Genomic DNA, 26,069 nt, shown 5'->3' with positions numbered 1-26,069 from the left:
AATTTTAGAGAGTCAACGTGTCGGTATACAACTAAAGATACCAAATGAAAGATAACATTTGCTGGGTATTTTGTATGGACCAAAAACAATACTAAATGCTTTATATGTACTACCTAATAAAACTTGTCAGCTCTAAGAAATAAGTAAACGGTTAGTACCATTTTACAGATGAGGAATTATTTAAGAGTACAGGCCCAAGATAATACACCTGGTAAGTGGTAGAGCTAGGCTTTGAACACAGATCTGTTTGACTCTAAAGACTGCACCCTTAATTACAACGTAATGAGGTTTTCTCCAAAACAGCTATCTTTTTCCCCAACTCAAGAAGCAGGAGGAGCGCTAAGAATATAGGTGATGGACTAAGGCCATGACAGCTGAACTGCCCACCAAGAAAGAAGTAGAACTGGATGAAAGGTCTTACTAATGAAGGCCTATTAACTAAGGATATATTTCAATGGCACAGACTTTTCATATCAAGAGGAGGTATAAGAGCCACAGGGAAGCTGAAGGATAACAAAACCCTGAAAGAACAGGTGACTCCACAGGTGGACTCAAGTCTGGTCCACATATCAGGACTGTGCCAGGACAACGGCAACAAAGAACAATGTTCCACCATTTAACGTCAACTACTTCAACTTTCATCAAAAGTCTGACTGAAGTCCATCAACTACTCCTCCAGGTATTCGAAATTCTGTCCTTATGTCAGTAAGATCATTAGAAAACTTGACCACTTCCTGAGCTGTGTTAGCTTAATCCTGGCAGAATGTTTTTCTTCGGTTTTTATTTTAAAGCTATGTCCAGATGCTGTCATCTTTTCAGCTACTACGTTGATCCTCACAATTCTTGGCATCGTTCCCCATCCAGTCATCAAAATCAGAAACCTGGGTCAAATCCCTCTTCTCAGATTTGGTCAGTCCTAAAATCTTGGCTCGTATATCCTAAACATCTCAAATCCACTTCTCTCCACTCATAACTCCAATATTTAATCTAGGCCTCCCTCATCCTCGCCTCTTTTCCCTAAATGGCCAGCTGCCTTGCCTCCAGTGGTTCCTTCTCTAGTGTATTCTCCATACTGAGACCAAACCTAATTTATTAAAATGCAAATTTAATATGCCAACCGCTTGGCTAAAATCTAAATACGTTCAAATTTTCCATAATTCTCAGGCTTTCCCTTGATATTTGGGACTTACATTCAATTACCTATCACTTTGCAGAATGACATCTCACTTTCCTCTGTACAAGGGGAATCAGAATGCAGTCAGGTCTTCTAGCTCTGCCCTCATGTCCACTACTCTCCTCATGGCCCCTCTAGGCCATGCAAGATCACCTCCCCCTCAAACTGCCTGTGGATTACTTCATGGAATATTCTAGAACTGCAGTAGTAAGGAGGCTAAGGTAGGACAGAAGCGTGATTCCAGCAAACTGACCCAGGCTCAGTTACTAGCTTGCCTAGCTGACCTAAGCTGTGGTTATGCAGCTCACAAGAGGGAGGCAGAAGACAAAGCCCAAAGCACAGTGGAAGATGGGCTTCCTCCATGGACCAAAGGAAGGGATTAATAATATAGTTTACCTTTGACCAGAGGAATAGAAATAGGGCAACTGTTGGTAATAAAATCAGAATATAAAGATTAGAGTCAGAGACTCGGAATGAACAGCAAAAGCCTGAAAAATCTAAAAGTAATGATTAAAATGTATGCTAACGATTATTGAGAAAACATTCACTACTTAAGACATTCTTTACTGTAATAGTTTAGACCTCTCAGAATAAAGGCAAAATAAGCCCTTAACCGACCATGTGTTCTACTCAGTGCTATGGGGACATGGTGGCAAAGACATACATGCTACTGGAGAAGTTGGGAAAGATCATTAACCTTAGAAATGCAACTCCTGGGAGGAGAATCCTATTTTCTTATTTCCCAGGTAGTAGAGCAGAATCAGTGTGAAGTGTACGTTTGGGTTCTGTGCTAAAATTCCCCTTTCTAGAAGACCAAATGACTCCTGATTGCAAAACACAACATCTATCATTTATAACAGAAACTCTGGAAAACCCAAAAGCTCCAAATCCCTTACGCAGCCAGAGATCTGGCAGGCGCCAGTCTATTATCTAGCAGCACGAGTCCTGCTTCGAGTAAGACATTCCAAGGACTTTGGCTACTATTTTCACTTAAGTGGAAAGACCATAGTTCATAAAATGTTTCTCAAGAAACACTCAGTATGTCTATGGTCCAACACATATCACATATAATCATACATATAAATACCACATATCTATGAACGATACACATTTAAAATACACCCAGACCATACGAAATATACTATACTCTATGCAGCATTCAGAACTTATATTACCTTAATGCTAAAAAAAATGGCAAACTCATTTTTTGTTTTCTCTTTTCTCTCTACCTCTCTTTCATCCTATCTTTGGTTTAGTTTGCCAGGGCTTACATCTGAGATGATGATATTCAACTCTACATATTTTTCATCACCTTTTCATGACTCTTCTCTATTCACATTCCCTGCGCATCTCAACCAGGAATATCTACAAGTTTTTTTTTTTTTTTTTCAGCACAGTATCTCAAAGGCCAAAGTGCTTACTTAGAAGGAGAAGAGTATCCTCAGCAAACACAATCTTTGATCTCCCCCATTAACTCAAGCTCATCCCAGTGTTTGACTTTTGGTTTCGCTAGCATTTCTAAATCTGTCTACCACTATTTATTGTGATATCATCTACGTATCATAAAACCTGAGTTCTGCCAATGTTTAGTAAGCAAAACCCATTTGATGGAAAAATAAAAACACACAAGAATTAGGAAATGGCAAGAGAGAAGACTATGGTGATAAAAACACTACACTTTCCAAATTTCTTAACCATTGGTAGTAATTAAGATGATATGAATAAAATATTAAGACTATTGACTATACTATTATCATTTTTTATAATCAGAAGAGTTTCTGTAGGTAAATTTGCGCTAGCCATAAATGGCTACGTAAGGAAGATATACAGCATTCAGCCCCATCATTTATCCTTTTAAGACAATCAGCAATTGTAAACATTATAAGAAATATGCAAGTTATGATTCAAGAAAGGAAGATATATTTCCTACCAACTATGTGTTATTACATAATTATTTAATTTTCTCTATCTTTTTGCAGAAGAGTATCATCTAAATTTTACAGATAGGGACACAAGGGGGCTAAAGAGTTTAAATAATCTACCACAAATCACACAGCTGGTAAGTAGCATTGCCAGAATTGTAGCCTAAATCAGACTTCAAAACTCATGTTTTTCCCATTATGATTCTCTTTTTTTAGTAGAAATTACATCAAAACAATGGCTAAAGAGTTAATTTCCCACATGGAGGATTAGTGGGTCATTCAAAATAGAGTTTGACATTTAGAGGACATTCCTCACTGAACAGCAACATTATGGTAGCACATATTTCAGATCTAAACTTTTAGGCAGGACTCCTTTAACCACTGTCCCACCCAGCCAATTTCCTGTCCTATCAGTACTGCTAATTCTAAACATAAACCACTCGAGGAATTTTAACACACTTGCCAATGAAACCAAAGGAAGGCTTACAAATTGGTAGTTTACTTTTATGTGTACACTACCCTCTGCTGGCTGTAGCATAGCAATCCTTTAGAGTACTTCCTGATGTGAACTGAAATAGCTTACAGCACAGCGGACCATACATCTGCCAGGAGCACCCTGTCTTGTTAGCTGTTTGTGAGTCCCGGATTGCTGTAAACATCTAGAGTCCCACAGTCCCAACATGACCAGGCTGGCCTTTTCCTCAGGGAATGTTAGCATTTATTCACACCATTTCATTTTTAAATAATGATGGAGAAAGACAACTACATATTCACCTCATCGATTCTAACGTGTAACACTGTCTCAGTGTCCAACCTAAAATTCCAAATTACTCTCTAGAACAAGAAAGAAAAAGTATATAAACCTGACCTTATTCAAGTCAATCTTTATGTTTACAACTATATATCAAAAATACAGCATTAAAAAGAACCAAAAAAGATGCTAAAAGTATTTCAGCCACTTATAATAAATTTTAATCTAATGGGGAATTCATTCTCAAGAAAATAAATCAAGCTATATGTTCTGTAGTCACATTGGAAACTGCTGCTTTAAATGCAACTCATGACCCTCTGGATTATACTGTGAGAATACATACATAAAAAAAGGTTTCTCGAACTGACCATCATAAACTGCTCAGACTTCCAACATACAAAAGATTCTTCATTGAGAATTCCACTTAGATAAAACTATCCTCCTAATTACTGCCTTCTCCCAGAATTTGCTATTCTCTTTTATCACCTCCTTTTTAAATAAAGGGAAGGTGTTATAATTTTCCATAATACGTCAATTCAGCTGCTTTATTGGTTTGCTTCTCATGAGAAATGAGGCCTAGGGATCATAGGATTAAAATGTTTTTGTCCCACTGATTTTTGAAGAGTAATAACAGGGTAATGATAAAATTCAATGTATTTTCAAACAGAAAACTTTTGGCTAGCCATAACTATCTGTTCCTACTCTTCCTTCAAATGGATGATTTAAATACCACTGATATGATTGTTTTTATTCTAGAACGGCCTAGAGTAATCACTTAAAAGTTAGTATTCTTTCCATAAATATTTATTGCATGGTGAGCAAAAGAGTCAAGGTCTGTGAATTCACAGAGCTTGTATAGTGGTGGGAGAGACAGACATTAAACAATGTACATCCAGACATATATTTACAAACTGTGATTAAACACTGGGAAGAAAAGAATACAGGAAGAATAGAAGGAAACACCTATTCAGAAGGGGTGAAGGGAAAGGACAAGAAAAGCTTCTCTAAGGAAGTGACATTTATCTGAGACCTAGGAAGAGGAAACACAGTGTATGTGAGAAGACTCTGAGACTAAAAGGAGGTAAATCCATTCTGGGACCTGAAAGACGACGACCAGGGTGGGTAACAACTGGTAAGCAAAAGGGAAGGTGGCACAAGATGAGACTGGACAGGCCAGAAGTAGATCAGGCTGACATAAAGGTTATGTAAAGGATTCTGAATTTTATTCTAAATTCTGCAGAAAGCCATTGATGAGATTTAAGCAGAGAAGTTTCCTTATCTATTTATATTCTGAAAGATACTCTGGCCACCACGTAGGGCATGGAATGGAGGGAGAAAGTGCAGAAGCAGAGAAATCAGTAGAAGATTATTACAGCAGCCTAAGAAAGCAGTACTGCCCCATGGTCCTGGGAATGGGGTGGGGAGTAAAAACATATACAAGAAAACAATCATCCGCTCAGTTGTCCCAAGCCAGATTTCTGAAACATCACCCTTAGCTCATCTCCCTCACCCCAATTATCCAATTAGTCACCGAGTCCTGCCACATCTACCTCCCACCAAAATTCTCAATTCCACCAAGTCCTCTACAATCTCTATTCTAGCTTCCTTGGTTTATAGACTCATCATCTTTGCCTGACTATTCCAGGAGGCTCCTCAGTGGTATCACAGCTAACTTTCCACAGCTCAAATTCACTAATATAGTGAAGCTAAGAGGACCTTCACAGAACACAGAGCTTCTGCCACTCTCCAAACATCCCCCATGGGCTTGCCCTTTTACCAACAGGATAAACTTGAAACTGTTCGGTAGGTAAGGTCCCTCAACACTGGGCTTCCCTCTCTTTAGTCTTCCAGGTCATCTCCAGCTGTTCCTCCCCCACTGCTCAGTATTTCCAGCTACACTGAAGTCCAGGGTTCCCCGCATGTACCACAATGCCTCTCATGCTCTGTATCTTGCTTAAATTTTTGGCTTTCCAACCAAATTCCCCATCTCTCTTGCCTCAAGCACCATCTCCTTAGGTAGGTGCTTTCCTATGTTCACACAACACCTCTCATAGATCACTACAGAACACAAGATGCTATGTTGGAATATGGTTTGAATGGCCATTTCTCCTGATGTGCAAGTTTTCTAAGGATAAGAAGCCTTAGTCTGTTCAGCCCCAACACCTGACACGAATGGTCCCATAAACACATGTTGCGTGATGAAAACTATGGCCTTCCTCTCAAGGAACAGGTAATTAAGTAAGAGAAATAAAGTATACAAAAATAGGAAAAGTATATGAATGTAAAAATTGTTAAGTAAATGGCTTTTTTCCTATTTCTCATAGTACCTTTTCTAAAAGTTCACCTGTCCTCAATTCTTACATTAGTATCTGCTTATTTACTCTCAGCAAAAACAAAAACAAAAAAACTTGCATCCTTCTTTACAGAGCAAACAGCAGTTATCAGATATGAATTTCCTCAACCTCCTTGCCCCAACCACCATGCCCATCCTCTCCTACAAACCAGCTCCTACTCGCTTCAGTGTAAAGTCTCATCTCCTGCACCACTCCCGATCAATATAATGATAAAGTCAAAATTCTCTCCTGGTGTCCCTTCATTGCCAAGAGGTAATTTAATAGAATTCCTGAAGCTTCAGTGAAAATACCTAACGATGATCATCAATTTATAAAATCACTATTCTTTAAAAATAAGATATTTCCACTTTCTAGAAGATGAAGTTGCAGAGCTCTACAGTCATTCAGCAGAAAACCAAATGGCTTCTATTTTAATTGTAGGTCAGGTTTAAGCTGTCCTTTTACTCACTGACAGTTCCTGATAATGAGATAATGATTTCTTCTACCTCACTAGTATTAACCTTAAGTCATTTATAGTCTCAAAGTGACAGTAGTTTATACAAAACAGCAGTTTCATTGCAAACGCTTGAATACAAATGGCTTATGAAATTTATTCTATGATAAGTGAAAACCAGTGATGCTGTCACCATAGTGAAAGCCACCAAACTAGAAGTGTTCATTTAATTTTGTGGGGAAAAGCTTTTTAGATTCATGGAACCAATTAAAGCTATGATACACATTCTTAAGTACGGTGTGAGGAAGAAGGCAAAGAGATGGAAGAGAAAAACAATGGGTCGGTTTATTTTCTTGTAATCAGCAGAGAGTGAAATGAAATATAAATGACAGTGCTGAATATAATGGGGCTCAGTTCAGCTTCAGGGTAATTACCCATGTCCGGCTTTTGTTTAAAAATCCTGCTCTCCTTATCAAAGCTTCCCACTGTTTTACATCTGGTACTGGACAGTAGCTATAGAAACCACTTGTGCTAAAGTTATACAACTATAAACAGCACTAGGCCATTTCCAAACCAAGGACAAGCAGGTCAAAAGTCTGGCATCCAATACTATTAAGAGAGACCTCTAGCATTATTCTTAATGAGAACAAGGTACCATTGGAAACCTTCATCCTTGAATTAGGTATTTACATACAATCTATACTTTTTAAAAATTTCACTACATGATAGTAAGTTACCTAAAATCTATGAAAGTATTTTAATACGTATTAAAATCTTCATATCTAGAGTGCTCAAAATGAGTGACGACGATTAAACTTTGACATCTGGCACTCAACACGTAATTTCTTAATAATTATAAAAAAAAATTGGGGATATTAGTCCTTATCATGACAACATAGAAGTATTAACACTTTCTATATGCTATCTACTAGAATCTATACTTTATAAAAGTCAAAACTTTATCTCAAATGATAAAAGAATACAAAGTCAACACACTAAACATTTAATGACCACTTATTAGTTACTGTATCTAATATTTCATTAAAACTAAAAATCTTGTTTAACACTTTCTTGAGTAGCAATAAATGAGTAGCAGACCAAAACATGTGCAGGCATGCACATATATATGCTCTCACTTTAATGTAGAGACTATTCCTCTCCTAGGTGAGTTTTTTAAATTTCCATAATCCATTAAAATAAAAATTAATAAAAAGGAATATGCATTTATACAAAGATCAAAACTAGGCAAACCTATATTGCTTAGGGATGAATTCAATAGTGGTAATATTACAAAAGAAAAGCAAGATAATGATTACCATAACAGTCAGAATAGTGGTTACATTGCAGGAGGAGGTATTTATGATCAACAATGGCCACAAAAGGGGAGATCTTCTGGAGTGATGCATTACTCTATAACCTGGACCTTGGTGGCAGGTACATGTATGTTCACTTTATAATTACTAAATTGTACATTTATGTCTTATGTAAAAAATACACATTAAAAATCTCAGAGTTAGATTCTTAGAAGATCATAAAGTGGAAAGAGGACATAAGTTTACACGTGAATTTGAAAAACACCAGAAAGGTAATTCTAAGTTAAACAAGCATATGACAAATAAGAAAAATACAAAAATATACAATGAAGAAAATCTGTCACTCATGCAAGAATTATAAAAGAAGCTCTAAAGGATTATGTTGATTCCACATAGAAACTTCCCATTTCTCTAAATCATTCATACCTTGGAATCCCTGAGTTATATTTATATTTTCAACTGACTTATGCCTAAGATTCTTATAACACTAGTACGTTAAAAACTGTTTTACTGGCATAGCTTAAAAACATGCTGTAACCATAAAGACATATGTTCTCTCAGGCTTCAGAGAACTGCTTATTTCTGCAAATAAAATAGTCCTTTCTAAACAGAACCATAAGATGCAGGATCCAGATATCTTAAATGCCTGCTTTCCTGGAGCTAGTGGGGAAGAGAGTTTTGCTTTTTCATGGTTTATCAAAAACAATAGTTTAAAACTATTATGATAGCATTAACTTAAAAAATCCCGTTTGACAAAATCATTTTATTTGCCTAAGTATAAAAGAAAAATGATCCTCCATGATGTAAACTCAAGAAAAAGTACCACCAACAGCAAAAGAAAAATTCATTTGGAACTAAGTGGACCAAATGAACCTGAAAACTGAACTCAGGCAGCATGATATGCAGCATCACCAGGCTGCTGTCTGCTTCTCCAAGTCTTTTTTAAGTACCTCAAGTTAAGTCATAATTTATAAATAATGCAAATTGGTTTCCTTCTGACTCGCTATGCAAAATAATTTTTAAAAAGACTCTCTCTTTCTCTCAGATACACACATGAACTTTGATGGTGATAAACATTGGATTGTATGAAGACCTAGAAGGAGTTTATGTCCAATATGTCTTTAGTGTCACCATGCCTTGTTTTTCTCACCAATAAATGAGGTTATTACCTGTATCTATCTTACCCTTTGTTTTAAACGCTTCATACCTAATCTCTAATCTTTTATACCTCTAATCAAAAGAGAACCCACAGTTTGGGGAAGAGACAGGCAAAAATCACAATATATTTCAGAAAGAAAAGTCAATCAGAAGAGACTCACTTTAATTCAAATAGCTGTGAAAGAAAAACAAAACTAACATTAATCCTGAGAAAGGATAATGTCTAATGGAAACAGGCATCAGCATTAGGCCAGCAAAACACCAGAGTTTATGATCAGCAATACTACTATCATTCTAATATGTAAACTATTTATCATAAAGACTAATTTCTTCCACTTCAAGCCATCTATAAGTCATTTTCTGAAGTGACCTCAGTGTCTATTATCTCCTTTGTTTTAAAAAATACTGTTATAAAGTTAATAGTTCTTTTGTCCTTCATGGCCTCAAAATCTTTCAGTCCTTTAGTTAAAACCCTCAGTTTTGGCCACACTCCATTCTGATTAATGCATTCATCAGCTTCATGTTACTGGACTCTTTCATTCAATCCAAAATAAAAAATTACATAAACTATCATCAACTTCCACTGTGACCTTTCAGTAGTCCTCTTTTAAATAATCTAAACTTATGATGTAGCTATAAAAAAAGACAACTGATTTATACATTATAACTTTAGTCTAAATTAATAGCCATATAATATCTTGAATTAAACGTACCCATACTTCAAAACTTCTCAAACCACTAGGAATATAAGGTAGCGTGTCAGGTAAATAAACCACATAATAAATAGGGCACATGATGGCCCACTTAATGTAATAGTAATTTAAAATAATTTTTTATTTTTAATCATGTATCTATTATAGAGTAGACTATAAAAGTTGCATGAATTTTTTAAACAGATTTCAAGGAAATCTTGAAAAGGCTACCCTGGGTACTCTTTTCATCTGTTCAAGTAGATTCTATGGAGAAGGTTGAGAGAGAATTGTTTCAGGTGACCATCATTGAAAACGTAACTATTATACCTCAGTCTGTTGTGGACAACTCTGGAGATCAGCCTTTTATCCTATACATTTCATATAAGAAAAATGTCTTATAGAAGTAACCACTGTGACTACAACCACATATAGCAGCATCAACTACATGTTGTGTTAAGCGGGACAGCAAGATCTAGTAAAACAAACCCCGGGCGTGGTGGCTCATGCCTGTAATCCCAGCACTTTGGGAGGCCAAGACTGGCGGATCGCGAGGTCAGGAAATCGAGACCATCCTGGCTAACAGGGTGAAACCCCGTCTCTACTAAAAATACAAAAACGAAATTAGCTGGGCGGGGTGGCAGGCGCCTGTAGTCCCAGCTACTTGGGAGGCTGAGGCAGCAGAATGGCGTGAACCCGGGAGGCGGAGCTTGCAGTGCGCTGAGATTGCGCCACTGCACTCCATCCTGGGCAACAGAGCGAAACTCCGTCTCAAAAAAAAAAAAAACCCAAAAAACCACATTCTACCATGGCCCCAAAAGTAACACTAGCTATACAGCAGGACAAGGAAAGACTATCTTTAAAAAAAAACTAGTAATACGTCACTCAAAAATATTTACCGGCCGGAGGCGGTGGCTCACGCCTGTAATCCCAGCACTTTGGAAGGCCGAGGTGGGTGGATCACGAGGTCAGGAGATCGAGACCATCCTGGCTAACACGGTGAAACCCCGTCTCTACTAAAAATACAAAAAAAAATCAGCCGGGCGTGGTCGCGGGCGCCTGTAGTCCCAGCTACTCGGGTGGCTGAGGCAGGCGAATGGCGTGAACCCGGGAGGCGGAGCTTGCAGTGACCTGAGATCGCGACACTGCACTCCAGCCTGGGCGACAGGGCCAGATTCCGTCTGGAAAAAAAAAAAAAAGAAATTTGCCTTTTAGAGCCGGGCGCGATGGCTCGCGCCTGTAATCCCAGCACTTTGGGAGGCTGAGGCGGGCAGATCACGAGGTTAGGAGATTGAGACCGTCCAGGCCAACATGGTGAAACCCCGTCTCTACTAAAAATACAAAAATTAGCTGGGCATGGCGGCTGCGCGCCTGTAGTCCCAGCTACTGGGGAGGCTGAGGCGGGAGAATCGCTTGAATCCGGAAGGCGGAGGTTGCAGTAAGCCAAGATCACGCCACTGCACTCCAGCCTGGCAAGAGAGTGACATTCTATGTCAAAAATAAAAATAAAAATAAAACATAAAAAGAATATTTACCTTTTAATCTTGGCACATTCTAAAGGTAGAAATATGCTTCAGGAGACAGGCAGCAAGATGTAGAAAAAAGGACACAGAATTTCAAGTACAAAGAGGAGTTTTGGTCTCAACTCTGCCACTTACTATTTAAGCAAAATGGGATAGTCCCAGGCTACACTTCCTCATTTCTAAAATGGGGAAATTAATAAAGTCAAATGGATAGGGAAGTTTTGTAAACAACAATGCATTATAAAAGTATTACTCATCATTCACTTGGCTTTCAGAACATATCAACAAGGAATAATGAAAAGACCTGGCCCTTCTTAACAGGCAATTTCAAAATTTTAATACTGTTGTCAAGAATGTTCTTCTTTACTACATATGTGCCATAAGCAAGTCTGAAAACTATGACCAATAATCTAAAACTTCAACATTTTATAAAATATCAATATTCCTCAGACAATTTTTGTTGTAACTTACATTTACACTTTTAAAAGAGGGATAGGGAGAATACTTTATAACAGCATACCAAGTGGGCCAAAAGTTATACTGAAGTTAAACCTAACAAGTGACAAATCAAAAATGAAGAGACACAGTATACAAAAGTGTAAAAATATAAAACTAACAGTCTTCCATTGCCAAAATCAACAATGCGGAACAAGCCCAAGAATAATTTGTTAGACGTGTGTGAGAACTGTTTGACAATTTTATGTCACCACTTGCATTACAAAGGACTGAGATCTTGCTGCAATTATATACATTCTTTACCACACAAACAAAAGGTAGAAATGAAATAATTAATTAAAAACCAAACATGATTAATTTAACATGACAAAGTATTTTCGGTTACAGTAAACATCATACTAGTAAAAATTCACTAGTTAAATTTGATCTTATATAGGGAAGACCATTTCAAAAAATTGTTTGAGGCTTTTCCTTGTTTTTTTTTTTAAATCAATTGGAAAAGAACAAAGTAAAATGATAAAAAGTAAACCTGACAAAAATGAGCATTGCCTTTACAGGTTTAAAAATACCAAAGGTGAGTACCCTCATTTATCATTTTAATATAGGACAAAAATTCTCAAAAGCCCAGTTTTCCTCAAGTCTCAAATAAATTTGCTTAGGGAAATACTATAAATCTGGGAAAAAATACTAGACTTTCTTAAACAAATAAAACTCAGTGGAAAGCAAGTATAAAAATTAGTCCACAATGGATCTTAATTTTTAAATTTTTCCATTAAAATAGAATGGCTGATATATTATATGGCTCCATGAATTATTAAAGAGTCTCCACAGCTTTGTTCTCCTAATTCTTTGGAATACTATTTATGTACGCCACACAATAAAGAATGCTAATGCCATTTACTTTACTTTCTAATATCACAAATTAAAACTGCAAAATCTACAGGTAATGTTTGTTTTTTACACGTATTACTTGTGTGCCTGGCACATAAATGTTAGTTACTATTATATTACTAACTCAAATGATTCTATTAAATGCTATGATTTCAGGCAGGCCAACATTCAGATTCAGGAAATACAGAGAACGCCACAAAGATACTCCTCGAGAAGAGCAACTCCAAGACACATAATTGTCAGATTCACCAAAGTTGAAATGAAGGAAAAAATGTTAAGGGCAGCCAAAGAGAAAGGTTGGGTTACCCACAAAGGGAAGCCCATCAGACTAACAGCTGATCTCTCGGCAGAAACTCTACAAGCCAGAAGAGAGTGGGGGCCGATATTCAACATTCTTAAAGAAAAGAATTTTCAACCCAGAATTACATATCCAGCCAAACTAAGCTTCATAAGTGAAGGAGAAATAAAATACTTTACAGACAAGCAAACGCTGAGTGATTTTGTCACCACCAGGCCTGCCCTAAAAGAGCTCCTGAAGGAAGCACTAAACATGGAAAGGAACAACCGGTACCAGCCACTGCAAAAACATGCCAAATTGTAAAGACCATCGAGGCTAGGAAGAAACTCCATCAACTAACGAGCAAAATAACCAACTAACATCATAATGACAGGATCAGATTCACACATAACAATATTAACGTTAAATGTAAATGGGCTAAATGCTCCAATTAAAAGACACAGACTGGCAAACTGGATAAGGAGTCAGGACCCATCAGTGTGCTGTATTCAGGAAACCCATCTCACGTGCAGAGACACACATAGACTCAAAATAAAGGGATGGAGGAAGATCTATCAAGCAAATGGAAAACAAAAAAAGGCAGGGGTCGCAATCCTAGTCTCTGACAAAATAGACTTTAAACCAACAAAGATCAAAAGAGACAAAGAAGGCCATTACATAATGGTAAAGGGATCAATTCAACAAGAAGAGCTAACTATCCTAAATATATATGCAACCAACACAGGAGCACCCAGATTCATAAAACAAGTCCTGAGTGACCTACAAAGGGACTTAAACTCCCACACAATAATAATGGGAGATTTTAACACCCCACTGTCAACATTAGACAGATCAATGAGACAGAAAGTTAACAAGGATATCCAGGAATTGAACTCAGCTCTGCACAAAGTGGACCTAATAGACATCTACAGAACTCTCCACCCCAAATCAACAGAATATACATTTTTTTCAGCACCACACCACACCTATTCCAAAATTGACCACATAGTTGGAAGTAAAGCTCTCCTCAGCAAATGTAAAAGAACAGAAATTATAACAAACTGTCTCTCAGACCACAGTGCAATCAAACTAGAACTCAGGATTAAGGAACTCACTCAAAACCGCTCAACTACATGGAAACTGAACAACCTGCTCCTGAGTGACTACTGCGTACACAACGAAATGAAGGCAGAAATAAAGATGTTCTTTGAAACCAACGAGAACAAAGACACAACATACCAGAATCTCTGGGACACGTTCAAAGCAGTGTGTAGAGGGAAATTTATAGCACTAAACGCCCACAAGAGAAAGCAGGAAAGATCCAAAATTGACACCCTAACATCACAATTAAAAGAACTAGAAAAGCAAGAGTAAACACATTCAAAAGCTAGCAGAAGGCTAGAAATAACTAAAATCAGAGCAGAACTGAAGGAAATAGAGACACAAAACAACCCTTCAAAAAATTAATGAATCCAGGAGCCGGTTTTTTGAAAAGATCAACAAAATTGATAGACCGCTAGCAAGACTAATAAAGAAGAAAAGAGAGAAGAATCAAATAGATGCAATAAAAAATGAAAAAGGGGATATCACCACCGATCCCACAGAAATACAATCTACCGTCAGAGAATACTACAAACACCCCTGTGCAAATAAACTACAAAATCTAGAAGAAATGGATAAATTCCTCGACAAATACACCCTCCTAAGACTAAACCAGGAAGAAGTTGAATGTCTGAATAGACCAATAACAGGTTCTGAAATTGTGGCAATAATCAATAGCTTACCAACCAAAAAGAGTCCAGGACCTGATGGATTCACAGCCGAATTCTACCAGAGGTACAAGGAGGAACTGGTACCATTCCTTCTGAAACTATTCCAATCGATAGAAAAAGAGGGAATCCTCCCTAACACATTTTATGAAGCCAGCATCGTCCTGATACCAAAGCCTGGCAGAGACATAACCAAAAAAGAGAATTTCAGACCAATATCCTTGATGAACATTGATGCAAAAATCCTCAATAAAATACTGGCAAACCAAATCCAGCAGCACATCAAAAAGCTTATCCACCATAATCAAGTGGGCTTCATCCCTGGGATGCAAGGCTGGTTCAACATACGCAAATCAATAAATGTAATCCAGCATATAAACAGAACCAAAGACAAAAACCACATGATTATCTCAATAGATGCAGAAAAAGCCGTTGACAAAATTCAACAACCCTTCATGCTAAAAACTCTCAATAAATTAGGTATTGATGGGACGTATCTCAAAATAATAAGAGCTATCTATGACAAACCCACAGCCAATATCATACTGAATGGGCAAAAACTGGAAGCATTCCCTCTGAAAACTGGCACAAGACAGGGATGCCCTCTCTCACCACTCCTATTCAACATAATGCTGGAAGTCTTTAGGAAAAGAGGAAGTCAAATTGTCCCTGTTTGCAGATGACATGATTGTATATCTAGAAAATCCCATGGTCTCAGCCCAAAATCTCCTTAAGCTGATTAGCAACTTCAGCAAAGTCTCAGGATACAAAATCAATGTGCAAAAACCACAAGCATTCTTGTACACCAATCACAGACAAACAGAGAGCCAAATCATGAGTGAACTCCCATTCACAATTGCTTCAAAGAGAATAAAATACCTAGGAATCCAACCTACAAGGGATGTGAAGGACCTCTTCAAGGAGAACTACAAACCACTGCTCAATGAAATAAAAGAGGATACAAACAAATGGAAGAACATTCCATGCTCATGGGTTGGAAGAATCAATATTGTGAAAATGGCCATACTGCCCAAGGTAATTTATAGATTCAATGCCATCCCCATCAAGCTACCAATGACTTTCTTCACAGAATTGGAAAAAACTACTTTAAAGTTCATATGGAACCAAAAAAGAGCCCGCATTGCCAAGTCAATCCTAAGCCAAAAGAACAAAGCTGGAGGCAATCGCGCTACCTGACTTCAAACTATACTACAAGGCTACAAACCAAAAGAGCATGGTACTGGTACCACAACAGAGACATAGATCAATGGAACAGAACAGAGCCCTCAGAAATGATGCCGCATATCTACAACTATCTGATCTTTGACAAACCTGACAAAAACAAGAAATGGGGAAAGGATTCCCTATTTAATAAATGGTGCTGGGAAAACTGGCTAGCCATATGCAGAAAGCTGAAACTGGATCCCTTCCTTACACCTTATACAAAAATTAATTCAAGATGGATTAAAGACTTAAATGTTAGACCTAAAACCATTAAAATCCTACAAGAAAACCTAGGCAATACCATTCAGGACATAGGCGTGGGCAAGGACCTTCATGTCTAAAACACCAAAAGCAATGGCAACAAAAGCCAAAATTGACAAATGGGATCTAATTAAACTAAAGAGCTTCTGCATAGCAAAAGAAACTACCATCAGAGTGAACAGGCAACCTACAGAATGGGAGAAAATTTTTGCAACCTACTCATCTGACAAAGGGCTAATATCCAGAATCTACAATGGACTCAAACAAATTTACAAGAAAAAAACAAACAACCCCATCAAAAAGTGGGCAAAGGACATGAACAGACACTTCTCAAAAGAAGACATTTATGCAGCCAAAAAACACATGAAGAAATGCTCATCATCACTGGCCATCAGAGAAATGCAAATCAAAACCACAGTGAGATACCATCTCACACCAGTTAGAATGGCCATCATTAAAAAATCAGGAAACAACAGGTGCTGGAGAGGATGTGGAGAAATAGGAACACTTTTACACTGTTGGTGGGACTGTAAACTAGTTCAACCATTGTGGAAGTCAGTGTGGCAATTCCTCAGGGATCTAGAACTAGAAATACCATTTGACCCAGCCATCCCATTACTGGGTATATACCCAAAGGACTATAAATCATGCTGCTATAAAGACACATGCACACGTATGTTTATTGCGGCACTATTCACAATAGCAAAGAGTTGGAACCAAACCAAATGTCCAACAACGATAGACTGGATTAAGAAAATGTGGCACATATACACCATGGAATACTATGCAGCCATAAAAAATGATGAGTTCGTGTCCTTTGTAGGGACATGGATGAAACTGGAAAACATCATTCTCAGTAAACTATCGCAAGGACAAAAAACCAAACACCTCATGTTCTCACTCATAGGTGGGAATTGAACAATGAGAACTCATGGACACAGGAAGGGGAACATCACACTCCGGGGACTGTTGTGGGGTGGGGGGGAGGGGGGAGGGACAGCATTAGGGGATATACCTAATGCTAAATGACGAGTTAATGGGTGCATGAAATCAACATGGCACATGGATACGTATGTAACAAACCTGCACATTGTGCATATGTACCCTAATACCTAAAGTATAATAATAAAAAAAAATAATAAATAAATCAATAAATGCTATGATTTCTAAGAGCTGTAATGTTACCATCTGAATTATCAAAATGCCTTACTTCCTTTAAAATACCAAAAGACAAACATATATATGAGAAGTAAGTGACTAGGAGAGGAGGAAAAAAAAAAGCATCCTCTAACATACAACAGACTCCTCTTATTCAATATGATGGATGTTGGTAATGGTTAGTCTAATGGAATGAATTCTGTTCTACCCTAAAATTCATATGTTAAGGCCCTAACCCTCAATATGACTGTATTTGAAGACAGGGCCTTTAAGGAGGTAATTATGCATAAACAAAATCTTAAAGGCGGGGCCTTAATCCAATAGGACTGTCATTCTTTTAAGAAGAGGAAGACAGTCGGGTAAGGCTGGAGGATGGCTTGAGCCCAGGAGTTTGAGGTTACAGTGAGGTGTAATAGTGCCACTGTATTCTAGCCTGGGTGATAGAGTGAGACACTGTCTAAATCCAAAACAAAAAAAGGAGGAAGAGACACCAGAAGTGCAGATGCACAAAGGAAGGGCCTTGTGAAGACAGCAAGACAGCGGACACCTGCAAAAAGCCAAGTCTGCTGACGCCTTACTCTTGAATTTCCAGCCTCCAGAACCGTGAGAAAACAAATTTGTTAAGTCGCCCAGTCTGTGGTATTTGGTTATGCCAGCCCAAGCATACCAATACAATTAGTTAATTTAATTAGGTAAATAAAAGCAGGAAGAAATTAAAATGCTTTGTAAACATATTAAACTTATTTTAACTTAAAAGACAATATTCATTTGTATATATTCATACAGAATCAAGACCTATAAAGAATTCTAGTTTTGGCTTCGATAAAATGATGCAAGAGCTTACAAAGCAATCTGAGTGCAAAAATCTAGACTGCAATTACTTTTTTCAAAGCCATTCCCAATTCAAGTCTTTTTTTTAGCAACTCACTTTGTTCTTTCTAAAGCATTAACTTAGTTTTTATAGAAATTACAACTGTATTCATACACAAATATTTCACTGGTCTAACTAGTATTTAAGTAGATTACATAATTACTGTAACAAATATAACTGGCACGAACAGCTCTGAGAACACCACAACAGACTCTTGTTAAACAGATAATTCAGCTGATACAAGCAGAAGTACTATATATAAATATAGTAGAGATCAAGTGACTCACCGGCTGAAAATATTCAACATACAACATATGCAGTGTGGTTTTTATTTTTGTTGTTGTTGTTTGTTTGTTTGTTTTGAGACAGAGTCTCACTCTGTCACCAGGCTGGAGTGCAGTGATGCAATCTCGGCTCACTGCAACCTCCACCTCCCCAGTTCAAGCGATTCTCCTGCCTCAGCCTCCCGAGTCACTGGGACTACAGGTGTGTGCCACCATGCCCAGCTAATTTTTGTATTTTTAGTAGAGATGGGGTTTCACTACGTTGGCCAGGCACTTCTCGAACTCCTGGCCTCATGATCTGCCCACCTCAGCCTCCCAAAGTGCTGGGATTACAGGCGTGAGCCACCGCGCCCGGCCCAGGCAGTGTGTTTTAGAGAAGGAATGGCCAGTATTGGTTAATCAACAGGGTTTGAAATGGACATTAGATAAGAGGGCTTCTACTGTATACCCAAATAAATGTTAGTCATTTAAAATTTTCATTCTAGAAGGCTGTAATGATGCCAATTTGGAAACTATTTATAGAATTTCTGAATCTGTAATGTTTTAAATGTTTAATGGCTTAATGGCAAATCATCATCCTTGAAATAGAATTTGATTTCCAAAAACAACTTTAAATAATTAGTCTAGTATAAAATAAGAGCAGCAAAGTCCAGTAAAATCATTTTAAGAAAAGCAAAGTGTTACTATAAAACAAAATAACTGATTAATAAAAAAACACTTCTTTAAAGGCAAATCTTAAAGGTAAGTTTCAAGAACATGCTGAAAAATTATGACAGAAATAGAATGAGTACAAAGATTCCACTCCAAGGATGTCATTTGAATATAAACTTCTAGTATTTTTGTTTTAAAAATGACTGCCATACATTTTCATTTTAATTACACCACATATACCTATACATCCATATGTTTATATGTATGTATATACTATATATACATAGAGTAGATACCGATCAACTACTTATATAGATGTATATATAGGTTAGCTTTCTGAAATGCCCTGATATTGGAGCCTGATTACAGAAGATAGTTTATGTCACACTGAAAATTCTGAACATTTTTCAGTAATAAAAAAAGATTTTGCATAAGGTAGTGACCTAATGAATGCAGTGTTTTAGGAAGATTCATTTAACATATAAACTAGAGGTATGAAGGAGATCATTTAGGAGACTGTGAACATAAACTAGATGTATGGTAATAAGGGTCTAAATTAGAAAGAGCAAATGGAAATAAAAAGGACGAAAACAATGATATAAAGTAATATATGCAAAAGGCACTGTACAATTATTAGTTTTCATTACTATGAAATAATCCGTAAGATGGGAACTATATAAAAACAAATCAAATGCAGGCTAGAGATGGGCATGAAAAAATCTTCAGTCTGGACGCGGTGGCTCACGCCTGTAATCCCAGCACTTTGGGAGGCCAAGGCAGGCAGATCAAGAGGTCAGGAGTTCAAGACCAGCCTGGCCAACATGGTAAAACCCCATCTCTACTAAAAATACAAAAAAAAAAAAAATCAGCCAGGCAAGTGGCAGGCGTCTGTAATCCCAGCTACTCAGGAGGCTGAGGCAGGAGAATCACTTGAAACCAGAAGGTGGAGGTTGCAGTGAGCCAAAATTGCCTGGGTAAAAGGGGGAAACTCCGTCTCAAAAAAAAAAAAAAAAAAAAAAACAGTAAGGAAAAATCTTCAGACACTACCACCTTTCTTCTGCTTACCCTAAAGGTCCAAAGCAAGAATGGGGGTCATCCAAGTTTCCAGTGAATTTAAGAGAGCTTTGGTTGTCAATTGACAGAAGTACAGCCCAAAGACCTTTTGTAGATTTAATTAAGCTCCATTATGAGGCATTATTCATGTCAACTCTTGTCTGGGCATGAAATAATAAACGTTTCGTTCTTTCTTAAGCTTAAATGAATTTTGTATGTAAGAGAGTATGAATTTTATAAGAATGTAATGAATGTAAGAGAGTAAGAATTCCGTATGTAAGAGAGAGACAAACAGAGAATGTGTTGGGCCCTAACAAACTGGGGACATTTACTTTCTCTCTTTATTTATAAAGCAACATATTCTCTTCATTACAGTCTGCAAAGTAGGTTCTGCTTTTGGAGAAAAATGGTAACTAGGACATTGCTAATTAGATAACAGTTGTTTAATAATGCTGTTTTATAACTGAGTTAGCAGCAAGGATATCCAATAAAGCCTGAGAAGTGAGGGTCAACGTCTATTTGAACTCTACTCAATGTCTATGTCTATATCCAACTCCTACCCTTCAATCCCAACTGGATGCCACAAATCTCTTCAACTTCTGCCTCTTCCTAAATTCATCTGTAATTTTTAAAATATCAAGGAATAACATTTCCAAACTCTATCACAGGAAAACTATTTAGAAACAACTACTTTTGATTCTTTCAGAATTTATCCCCAAAATACTAAAACAATTTACCTCAAATTTCTTCACCTTTTCCATTGTGATCAAGCGCCTTGATGTGTGACTGGAAAGCTTCTGCTCGCAGTTGCTAATGAGTTCCAGGCAAGGGTGCCAAGGCACCATCTCTTCAGTGTATCTGAAGAAAGAACAGCTGACTGTTAGGAACACTCACATGTGTGGCCCACAAAGAATCATGGGGATCGTCCAGTGTAGTGTGGGATGTTCTTCCACTGCATGCTCTTTTTCCCCACATATGCTAACTGTCCACATGATCCATAAACTATCTATAAGCAAAGTAGCTTAATTTTATCATATCCCAAAAATGCAGTTAAATTTTTTACCTGTAGAATAAGAGAGAGAGAAATATTGTAAGTACGTTTTGTTGAAGAATGCCAAACATTTAAACCACAAAAGTACAAGATGATTCCACCCTACAGAATTCCACAAGAGTAGACAAAAATACACTCAGCAACATCCCTTGACATTCATGAAGGACTGATTCATCTGTAGATTTTTATAAATTCCCAAAGTGTATAATCCACTACAGCATATACTTTCCCCTCTAAAATGAAGTGCCCGTAAAATTTTAATAACGTCTTGAGACCTCTATTATGTTTGTAAATGCAGAACTAAAGTTATTTGTAAAATTATTCAAATAAACTACAACTAAAGGAAACACTACAGATTACATCAGTCTTCTGGTCATATGAACCAGGAAATAAAACAAAAATATGCCAATGAGTGGTGGAGACTGCTGCTGTACAACACATGTCCTACATGGATGAAGATGATGACAATGTCTAGAAAGCAGGAGTCAATAGCAGAAGTTCAGAATCTGGCATCTGACAGGTTGTTAGCATCAATCTTGGCCAAAGAAATAGGTAACAGAGGTGGGAGAAACAGCTATGGAACAGAATGTGAAAGAACAGCAAGGGAGGGGACTCACTAGGCATGGGTACTTTTAAGAACACTGTGTTGGCCAGTATTTATTTTTCCTTTACTATTTTTTACACCTTTTTGGATGGTGTCTGCACACATTTATTATATAGGTAATCTTAAAGGTCTGCTCCAAAATAGCAAAGGTGCTGATTAGTTTTTCATGTAAAGGACCACAATCTCAGCTACCTGTTTTAATGCATCAACACTGTTTTCACCACCACTCTTTCATGAACTTTTATAGGTCCCACTGACCTTCAACGAGCTCTCCCTATTACCTCAACCATATGCTCAAACCCATCATCACTCACTTCCCAAGCATCATTCATAATGGACTTCACTTTATTATCAGTGGAAAGAATTATCTTGAAGTCATTCTCTGACTTCTTCCTAGAGCTTTCCAACAAGTAATGAGCACTTCAGATTTCACCTCATCTAGTAATTCTTTAATGTTCACTACACAGCCAGAAATGTTGTTCTTCTTCTAACAATGACATCAAATTTTGAATCTTCATGCAATGCGTTTATGACATGAAAGAATACATTCTTTTTTTTCTTTTTCAGAGACAGGATCTTGCTCTGTTGCCCAGGCTGGAATACAGCAGAAAGAATATATTCTACACCATGGTTGAGACTAAAATAAAAAGTGCTAACGGAGAGAAGATATAGCCTTAACCTTAAGCTTGCAAACCGTAGGATCTATAGATGCTGCAAACAGTTTGTGTCAAACTAACTAATATACTAATTTTTAAAGGAAAAAAATCTTTTACTTCCTGGTGGACTGACTTAAAAGTATTTTTTTATTAAAATGTCACTTAAATATGCACAAGCATAAATTAGATATAAACTCTTCATGTTTAGATCCCCAATATAATTATAAAACCCAAAAAGCAAATTTATCAATCAAATCCCAAAGTACCAATACAATTTTAATTAACATCTATGACATGAATGATGCTAAACTGCTGAACTAAGTTGCTGCATTTGGTTTAACAGCAGAAAAACATTTGCATGTTTCATATTATCTTTTTTGACTTGATCTTAATTCATTTTTAACAATTAATCTATTATATTAATGAGTCAATCAATTTAACAATATACTCCCAAAGTACCATACTAAAAAGATTAAAAATAGCAGTTAAAAAATTCTTCAGCCAAGCGTTGTGGCTCACGCTTGTAATCCCAGCACTTTGGGAGGCCAAGGCAGGTGGATCAGCTGAGGTCAGGAGTTCAAGACCAGCCTGGCCAACATGGTGAAACCCCGTCTCTGCTAAAAATACAAAATTAGCCAGGCATGGTGGCACATGCCTGTAATCCCAGCTACTTGGGAGGCTGAGGCAGGAGAATCGCTCGAACCTGGGAGGTGGAGGTTATAGTGAGCCGAGATCACGCCACTGCACTCTAGCCTGGGCAACAAGAGTGAAACTGTCTCAAAAAAAATAAAATAAAGTAAAATAAAATTATTCACTGTACATTTACCAATATATTTCATTCCAATGGAATGTTGGCAAATGGTTAAGTAGAAGGCATAAATCTGTATTTTGCCTGGACCATTGTGACAGTACCAAATCCTATCTTAACTCCCTGTTTTTATTAATATCCCCCTACAATCCAAGTTATCTATTTAAAAACTAAATCATCCTTAATAGGCAAATCCACAGAGACTGACAAGTGGTTGCCAGAGGTAGTGGGGTGGTAATTGCTAATGTCTGTGGGGTACTTCTCGGGGGTAAGAAAAATGTTCTGGAATTACCTAGTGGTGATTGTCGCACAACTTTGTGGATAAACTAAAAACCATGAAGTTGTATACGTTAAAGGGGTGAATTTCATGGTATACAAATTCTATTTCAATTTAAAAAAAAACAAAAAACAAAAATAATTGTGTGCATAGGCCCCTAGATTTTCCACGAATCAATTTTGACTGTCACTCATTTTCCTGTGAATCTTCATGCTTCAACTACTTTCCAAATGTCACTAGAATTTCAGCTCCCATTTGAGAAACAGATTTTGCACTGATTGAACATTTACTAAAAACAGCTTAAAAATCACTTTTTCCTCTTTCCTAAGAGATGAAAAACATGTTCTCTTCACTGATTATAGGCACCACAAAGTTCATCTTACTACAATCAAAATTTATTTCCAAGTCCTACTTTGGGGCACATTATTAGCTTCTTTCTCACCTTTTTTAAAATTTTTAATTAATGAATTATAATTGTATATATTTGGGGGGTACAATGTGCTATTTTAATATAAGTATGTCATCATGTTATCACTAACACTAGCAGCTGGATTTCTATAAAGGTCATTGTTTATAAAGAAACACTGTTTCTAATCACTTCAAGAGTTATCTGTGTACAATGAAATTAGATAAAGCTAAATGGATATATGGAGCCTGGGCAAACAGCTACACTCACTCAGTAGCACACTGACTCCTATGACATCAAACACCTGGATTGTATGTGTACACACTGGATTGACGCCCTGTAAGCATGATTGTAACACAGATAATCTGGGTCATTTGTAAGTAGTCAAAATTGTAAATAATAAACTCACAAATACCAACAGTCTACAGTAATTTTATGTGTTAAGTCTCTATAAGCAGTAAAAACAAGCTATTATGAGAGCACAGAGGAAGGACTGATTAATTCTGCTGAGAAGTGTCTGAGAAAGTGTCACAGAAGTGGTGACAATTAAGCTAGGCCTAGAAAAATGACTAGATTTTTACCAGTTGAGGAAAGAAGAAAGAGCATCTCAAACAATGGGGACAGAATAAACAAAAGTGAAAAGACATAAAATGCACAGAGTATCTTGATGCTGGCAAAAAGTCTGATATACTGGAGTGGGGAGAGTCTAGACTAGAAGGAAAAAGAACAGCAGAAGTTTCTGAGTAGCAGTTTCTTTACTGCAATTTAAATTGTCGAACAGCCTCCCTCCCTCCCTCCCTCCCTCCCTTCCTTCCTTCCTTCCTTTCTTTCTTTCTTTCTTTCTTTCTTTCTTTCTTTCCCTCTGTGGGAAACTGCCTGAGACTGCCGGCGCGCGCCACCGCTACCTGTTTTTTCTCCTTTGCCTGCTGGTGCGCGTTCGCCATCTTGGCCACGCTAGTCGCCAGCTCCTGACCCCGAACGCTCTGCCCGCCTCGGCCTCCCAGGGTGCTGGGACTACAGACGGAGTCTCGCTCACCCGGTGCTCGGTGTTGCCCGGGCTGGAGTGCGGTGGCGTGGTCTGGGCTCGCGGCAGCCTCCGCCTCCCAGCCGCCTGCCTTGGCCTACCAGGGTGCTGGGATTGCAGCCCCTGCCCGGCCGCCGCCCCGTCTGGGAGGTAGGGAGCGTCCCTGCCCGGCCGCCCCTCTGCCCGGCCTCCCCATCTGGGAAGTGAGGAGCGCTTCTGCCCGGCCACCTATCGTCTGGGAGGTGAGGAGCGCCTCTGCCCGGCCACCCATCGTCTGGGAGGTGAGGAGCGCCTCTGCCCGGCCACCCATCGTCTAGGAGGTGAGGAGTGCTTCTGCCCGGCCACCCATCGACTGGGAAGTGAGGAGCGCCTCTGCCCGGCCGCCCCGTCTGGGAAGAAGTGAGGAGCCCCTCTGCCCGGCCGCCCTGTCTGGGAAGTGAGGAGCGCCTCTAAGTGAGGAGCGCCTCTGCCTGGCCACCCATCGTCTGGGAAGTGAGGAGCGCCTCTGCCCGGCCGCCCCGTCTGGGAAGTGAGGAGCGCCTCTGCCCGGCGAGGAGCGCCTCTGCCCGGCCACCCATTGTCTGGGAAGTGAGGAGCGCCTCTGCCCGGCCACCCCGTCTGGGAAGTGAGGAGCGCCTCTGCCCGGCCGCCTAGTCTGGGAAGAAGTGAGGAGCGCCTCTGCCCGGCCACCCCATCTGGGAAGTGAGGAGCGCCTCTGCCCGGCCGCCCCGTCTGGGAAGTGAGGAGCGCCTCTGCCCGGCCACCCATCGTCCGGGAAGTGAGGAACGCCTCTGCCCGGCCACCCATCGTCCGGGAAGTGAGGAGCGCCTCCGCCCGGCCGCCCCGTCCGGGAAGAAGTGAGGAGCGCCTCCGCCCGGCCGCCCCGTCCGGGAAGAAGTGAGGAGCGCCTCCGCCCGGCCGCCCCGTCCGGGAAGAAGTGAGGAGCGCCTCCGCCCGGCCGCCCCGTCCGGGAAGAAGTGAGGAGCGCCTCCGCCCGGCCGCCCCGTCCGGGAAGAAGTGAGGAGCGCCTC

The 26,069-nt window shown here is 38.8% G+C and overlaps 1 protein-coding gene and 1 long non-coding RNA gene across 8 annotated transcripts in view; one reads left to right on the top strand and one right to left on the bottom strand.

The window, feature by feature from the left end:
* Positions 1-26,069, bottom strand: part of TRMT11 (tRNA methyltransferase 11 homolog) — a 77,506-nt gene that overhangs the window by 14,486 nt on the left and 36,951 nt on the right. For all 7 annotated transcript variants that reach the window (XR_009212490.1, XR_009212487.1, XR_009212486.1 and 4 more), the window contains one exon: positions 20,950-21,070. Coding sequence is in view for 1 of the 7 variants with exons in the window: in XM_032158472.2 (XP_032014363.1) it covers positions 20,950-21,070 (121 nt within the window). In the remaining 6 variants the exon portion in view is untranslated. The remainder of the gene's footprint in view (positions 1-20,949; positions 21,071-26,069) is intronic.
* On the top strand, positions 320-6,400 carry LOC131382875 (uncharacterized). The gene is made up of 3 exons (XR_009212492.1): positions 320-679; positions 3,154-3,233; positions 6,274-6,400. It is a non-coding gene; the product is annotated as an uncharacterized LOC131382875 (long non-coding RNA).

This window comes from Hylobates moloch, unplaced genomic scaffold, assembly GCF_009828535.3.
Source record: "Hylobates moloch isolate HMO894 unplaced genomic scaffold, HMol_V3 SCAFFOLD_2, whole genome shotgun sequence".
Classification (NCBI taxonomy): Eukaryota; Metazoa; Chordata; class Mammalia; order Primates; family Hylobatidae; genus Hylobates; species Hylobates moloch.
This window is presented reverse-complemented; position numbering and strand designations above follow the sequence as displayed.